Source organism: Chenopodium quinoa, unplaced genomic scaffold, assembly GCF_001683475.1.
Source record: "Chenopodium quinoa cultivar QQ74 unplaced genomic scaffold, ASM168347v1, whole genome shotgun sequence".
Classification (NCBI taxonomy): Eukaryota; Viridiplantae; Streptophyta; class Magnoliopsida; order Caryophyllales; family Amaranthaceae; genus Chenopodium; species Chenopodium quinoa.
Window position 1 is genome coordinate 3,947,097 of NW_018745650.1, and position 6,938 is coordinate 3,954,034.

Here is a 6,938-nt window from a genome sequence, read left to right on the forward strand (position 1 = left end):
AATTTCATATATTGAGCAGTAAAAGTCGTAGAAAATAACGTTCACCTTCAGCAGGTAAGACAAATGATATCCTCCCAACAACAGTTAGTGTATTTTTCCTATCTTTCCATTCCTTTGTACTTGCATCACATTTGTAGTACTCTGGAAATTCATCATATAAAAGGTTGGTGCCACCATTAATTGTCAAATTCATTGCAAAGTATTCTGTCAATGGTGTATGTGAACGCTAAGATCTCTCACTACCCATTTGAAATGGATTGCATATTCGAAAGATGTACAGGCAACGGCATAACAGGAGGATAGATTTCATATAAATCAAACCCAAATTTTCGCCATACTCCTTCACATGGGGATACCCACCTAACAATTTAAAATCACTCAGTTCCAATGAAATATTTGAAATTAATACGAAACAAAATCTAATAATGCAAACTAAATAATCAAACCAACCTGCCAGATTGAAATTGTTCAATTTCATCAACTTTATTATCATTTGTGGCAGATATCTTGAATGATATTCGATCGTGCCCTTTGTAAACGTATTTGTACAAATATTTTACTGCTTTGATAGTTGAGCAAACCTCAACATTAATATGACAGTCAAACATGAGTAGTAAATATGGATTATAAGGTACTACCCATTGGTTATCTAGCTCATCTCGTCTGATTTTCACCTTTTCACCTATTTGTCTTCCCCTATATGTAGGATATCCATCTTTGTTGTTTGCTGTTTCTGAATTGTAGTCTTTTGGATATCCATTTTTACAAACTAACTTTCTCCCATCCATTTTCATGCAAGGACATTTTGGATTCAGCTTGCCGCAAGGCCCGTGCATCATATGAGTCAAGACAACTTTACGAAGATGAGAATTATCAAACAACTGGATTTCAGCACAAACAAATTTATCATACTCTGTTGGCCCTCTTATTTTGAAGTCACGTTTTAGTATTATTAAAAAATGTGCATGTGGTAATCCTCTCTTTTGGAACTCAACAACATAGATTACTGCTGCCACTTCACCAAAGAGTTTTTCTTTCTTAATCTTTTTTTTAAAGCCAATAATTTAGCACGGAATATCCGAGCCACTATATCTGGCCTATCTTGTGCTTTCTCTCCAGGTTGTAGTTCACACTGTATTTCCGGCCAATTTGCATTGCTTGTCATGGTAATAAACAAATCCAGCTTGCCATACCTTTGAACTAATGCCATTGCAGTTAGATATCGAAGTTTAAGATCTCTAGGACACCGAATGAACGATGGAGGCAAAATAACAAGATGTCCAACCTTCGAAGCATCTGTCTCTCCACCTGACACACTATGAAGAACACCTTGATAAAGATCAGCTCTAATTATATCTTGATTGTTTCGTAGATAATCGAGCCTTGAATTCTCTATCTTGACATACATGTCAACAACAAACTGCTGAAAACATCTTCCACCTCTTAGGAGCATATTTTTGGGCCTAATTTGTAATTTGTAGGCATAGTATTCTCTTGGAGAAATATATTTATTAGCTCTTGTTCTGTGTTTAACAACACCTACATTTTGCAGAAGAAAAAAGACACTACTAAAAATGTACATCACAATAAATGTTTTAAAATAAAATATAATATACGTATATAACAAACACTTACGTGATTCTTCTTCATCCAAAAAATTTTGCACGGTATGAACTACGCAAGAATTTATAGGATCTGGAACCTGATTTGTATGCTTTTTCTCAGCACCAACCTGTTTCTTAAGATTTTGAGTCCATCCACATTCATCATGGGGAAATAACAGTGGATATTGTAGTGGATCATAGCACCCATAATAATGACAAATACGATGAGTTTGAGCGGACTTTCCATACACAAGAATATGTGGAGTGCTTATTTGACTTGAAGACGCACCATCTGGCCACACTACAGCAACTTCATCTGAGACAGGTGCATTGTGAACCCGTTGATCCAAAACAGTACTTTGAGATAAGACTATCTGCGTGTTTTCATCAATCTCTATTTCCCTCAACGATCTGAAAAATCTTGCATAAGGATTGATATCAGTAATCTTCATTAATATACGAATAATATCTTCCCGTACTTCAGGAAAACAATTTACTCGATTCTGGATTTCGCGCTGGCCATCATAAAAATACAGCTGCAGATATTTAGGACTACAATTATCAGGTAGAATGTCTGGAACAAAGTGATATATTTGCCCATGCATTTTGAATACATATATCCCTTTATATGTTGTTGACTCTGTTTTGCCACCTATAGAACTAAAAGCAAAGAGATTGTTATACATTCGGCTATACTGTTTGAAATGTTTAGCATCTTCATCTTATGATATATATAAGCGGCATAACTGAGCAAGAAATTCATTAGCTGCAATAACAACTTGTTCATCGCAACAACAAAAGCTTGGAGTTCCATACATGAATTTCCTTGCATTACAAATGCAAACAACACGGTACACTCTGAAGCATAAGAGGTCCTACTGGTAGAGATTGCCCTATCGTAGTAGGAGGTAAAACTACCGATACCCCCCCCCCCCAAAAAGCATATTATAAATATCATATATAATATGTCTTATGTATTGTGTGTTAAAATGTCAAGTAAATTGGTATAATACCTTCTGTACAGGTTTTTTAGCAGCTGAAGTTTGTGCAAAAAACTGCTTACGTTTACTTTTACGCTGCTCATATATTTGTGAAGAGCTCCCCACATTATCTAATAACTCGATCATAACAATTATATTAGCAACAACATACTAAAATAATGAATGTGTTATACATAATATCAGACATGAAATGCACAGAGATAATTAATACTGAATGATAAAATATTGTAAAAAAAACAATTTTTTGGAAAAGTATTAAAGTAGGTACTCAGAATTACCGCCATTGGAAATATCACTATCTTCTTCTTCACAAATTTCCTTTTTCTAATCTGTCTATACTCTTAACATAATTGTTCCCATTCAAAACCACATCTTACAAAAGATTTAGCCATTTAATATTTGTAATTTTTTTTTTAAAAAACCATTTATATTACGCCACTCATTTTATTAAGATTTTGAAACCATTATACAGATGAAAGTAGACTTTGAAATTTGTACAAATTGGGCGTCAATAAGTGACGAAACATGTAAATAATTGTATTGCAATATATTAGACATCATTACCTGTAGTACCACGCTTCCTACGCTTTTTGGAATTGTATCTATAAAAAAAAAATTACATATACTTCCTCCGCCCGCTATTATCTGCAACAAAGGAATATTTTATATCTCACAAATAATACCCCTTTGTTGCAGATATTAGTAGGCGGAGGGAGTACATAACATATAATCTATCACATAAAGCAGATAAACATAGAGACTTACAATGCTTCACATTCTTGTATAGACACCTCCAAAAGATTAACAGATGACGACCCATCTACCTGCCGAGACTCTTCGTCATGTTCTTCAGCGTAATTGACACCTTTCAGATGCTCTTCCATAATAAACAGAACGTTTTCCTCAACATGCGTGATTAACACACCAGCTTGCGTTTGGCTTTTCTGGCGACATGTTCCGCCGAAAGTTGAACAGTATTATGCTGTACCTCTTCCCCTTGGTTACGAACATCAGAAGGATCTGAAATGTTCTCATTACCTAATTCTCTTATACTCTCGGCTAACCGAGGCTCTTTCGGCATTGAAGAAGGCCCTCCTAACGGAAGTTGACCCAGGTTGACAACAGCCCTAGTCTTTCTTTTATTGGACCTTTTCTGTCTATCAATTTGAACAACGATTGGTCTTGCCGAATGGATCTGCCAACACCTTTCGTCTCGCTGTTCAACATCCTTGAAAGATATCGGTCGCTCTTCCATATCTAACGCAACGGTATCCTCGACGTGTGTGATTGGAACATCAACATGCAGTCGAACTTTTTCGGCAGCAAGATTTACCGAATGCCAAAAATTACTCTACTGAGTCTCCCCCCGTAGGTTCCGAATGGCTGAAGGAACTTTAATTTTCTCCCAGCCCACTTCGCTTGTAATTTCCTCTCGTCGAAGTCCTGTCGTCAGTGAGGAATTCTCCCTTAAGCAAGGTTGACCAAAGTCGACAACAACCCCAGTCTTTCTATGCCTGGCCTGTTTTTGTATTTCGATTTGTTCAGCTGATTGACTTGCCGAATGACCATGAAAAAACTCTTTGGCACACTCTTCAGCGTCTTTAGAAGATTTCGACCACTCTTTCATAACCAACACAACGTTATCCTTAGCGTGCGTGGTGGAAGCATCAACAAGCATTTGAATTCCTTCGGCAATAACCTCTGCCGAATAATGAGAAGTCTTCTGCAAAAACTCTTCCCCTTGGTCCCGAATTGCGGAAGGAACTGGAACTTTCTTCCTGTTTAATGCATGTATTTGTTCGGTTCGATGAGGTCCTTTCGGCAATGAAGAAGATTCTCCTAACGGAAGTTGAGCTAGGTTGATAACAGCCCTAGTCCTCCTTTTCCTGGCCTTTTTTTGTGGTTGGATTTGTTCATCGGTTGGGGACCTTCCGAATGAACATGTCGTAATTCTTTCGGCTCATACGCACTTTCGGCTGGACGAGACCTTTTTAGCGATGACGAGGACTCAACTAAGGGGAATTGACCCGGGTTGACAACAACCCTACTCTTCCTTTTCCTATGTCTTTGGATTTGTTCTGCGACAACTGTAGTCGAATGCCGAAGAGGAATAAGAGATGAAAAAAAAGTCTTCTGCTGATTCTGGATACGAACAACAGGAGGAACTGTATTTATCTTCGTCGCCACTTGTCTTGGTTCTTCGTCTCGGCATTGCCTTTTCGGCGATGAAGGTGTCTCCCCTAAGGGAAATTGACCCGGGCTGACAACAGCTCTAGAATTTCTTTTCCTGACCATTTGTACGTCGTTTCGTCCAAAGAAGATTGACCAGATTAAGAATTTTCATGATTTATATGTAATAATGCTTCATCACCCATTGCAGCCAAAAAAAATAGAGTGGAGAAGTATGTATCAGCATGATCCAAGCAAAAATCAAAAACAATTATAAACCTAAAGAAAAGCTACTTAAATTACGCATAGAAAGCAAATCATAGGAGAAAGGCTTCAAAAGAGCTACAGTTGTTTAAGTTCTCACAGGCTGAGCAGACAAAACTATTTTACTGGAAATAATTCGAAATGAGTAATTATTTTTAAATGAACACCTAATTCACCTATGAAATTACAATATATTAAATTTAATTAGAAACACCCTACAACAAAGTGCTGTAATATTATTTTAAAAAATTCTGGAAAAGAGAGACTAAACCAAAACACTATAACAAAGAAAAGCAAAATATCTATTCATAACAAACTACAAAACTTTCAAAACAAAAGTATTTAATGAATATCATACTCATCATTCAACAATCATTTAAAATTTTTGGATAAAACACCTAATTAGATATTCAATTCCATAGTTTTTTACAAAACTTGTACCGTAAGTAACTTCATCCTTAAATCTAACTAACATTTTTAAAATCTACAAACACCATTACACAAACACAGTTGCAGAACATCGATGTCAAAAATAACATTCATTATAACTACATACTATTTATCCAAAACAATTATCTACAGCTACATTCTACGTTTCCGAAACAATTCACTATCACCAATAAACTGGCTTCTTGTTATATTTCATCAACGCCAATTCAAGTTTCTCCCTCTCTTTCTTCTTATCTTCTCTTAATCTTCTAAATTGTGAACAACCTTTGATCGTGACCCGGTCTAACCAATTTAATAATCTAACAAAGTTCTCCACCATAATAGGTGCTTCATCATTTGCATCCTGCACACCTTTTTCTACATTCTTCAAGACCAAATCAACCTCAGCCTTTTTCTGTAAACTATCTTTCTCCATCGCCAAAACACCAAATTTAAGCACCTCCATGATACGTTTATGCACTCGACAGAAGCTTTTATATTCCGCAATTGCTATCTCAAGTTCATCTGCTTTCTCCATCTCTATATATTATAAACAACTAAATACACAAAGGTTCCTACAATGTACAACAAAATAAAAGTGAAATCATTATCAAAACCCAACTTCTAATTTTAAAATGGAAACTCATCCACATACTAAAACGGTAAAAGGTTTTTGTTAGAAATTCGAAAATACCCAAACAACCTGTTTAAATATATGTACAGATTTATACAAATGTACATTTCACATTAAAGCACAACTTTTCCCTTTAAAACATTTAGCATAACCCACTAAATCTTCTTTTAAACATAATTAAAACCAAATCATATTAAAACAACAACAACCTCCTCTGAAACCTTTTGAAGTACACACTCAATTTTAAAAATCAATAAACCAATCAGTAACACAACTTTAGTTATAAATTAATCTATTATATGCTAATACTTTCCCCAAAATTTACCATCACCTTTCCCTCTTTATGAATATGTTATTTTTAGAAACATTCACCTAAAAAGACTAATAATTCGCGCACCTCTAATTTTAACAGAACTGGCCAGCCTACAATGCAAGCACAATCTGTAATGTTATTACCTAATCAAAAACCAAAGAAATATGAACATCTAAAACCTAATACATAGTAATGGTACCTCAATCTTATTTGTCCTTTCATTTGCTACCAGAACATCAATCTCCCCAATACCTTGATACAATTAATTACCTTTATTCCTGTCAGTAGTACACATGTACTCAGAACACTAACAACAATATTATATATATACCAAAATATCCATACAATAATAACAGAATCTCAATCAATAAACAAAGTATGAACATCTAAAACCCAAAGCATAATGTCACCCATATTATATAGAATTGTACCACAACCTTACTTTATATTAATCACTCAAAGAACATTTGACCAACTTATTATCTGATCTGACAAAGACAAAACCTTCAACAGGCATATACCTG

The 6,938-nt window shown here is 35.3% G+C and overlaps 1 protein-coding gene across 1 annotated transcript; it reads right to left on the reverse strand.

Moving 5' to 3' along the window:
- Nucleotides 1-239: 239 nt before the first annotated feature.
- On the reverse strand, nucleotides 240-788 carry LOC110717011. Its single transcript, XM_021895653.1, has 2 exons — nucleotides 451-788; nucleotides 240-360 (listed from the first exon to the last, which is right to left on the reverse strand). Exons 1-2 carry the CDS (start codon nucleotides 786-788, stop codon nucleotides 240-242), a joined length of 459 nt encoding a protein of 152 aa, XP_021751345.1.
- Between the last annotated feature and the right edge of the window lie 6,150 nt (nucleotides 789-6,938).

Coding starts and splice junctions, on each gene's coding strand:
- LOC110717011 (XM_021895653.1), bottom strand. CDS start 788: ATGGATGGGAGAAAGTTAGTTTGTAAAAATGGATATCCAAAAGACTAC. Junction 361..450: donor GAACAATTTCAATCTGGCAG/GTTGGTTTGATT, acceptor TTAAATTGTTAG/GTGGGTATCCCCATGTGAAG.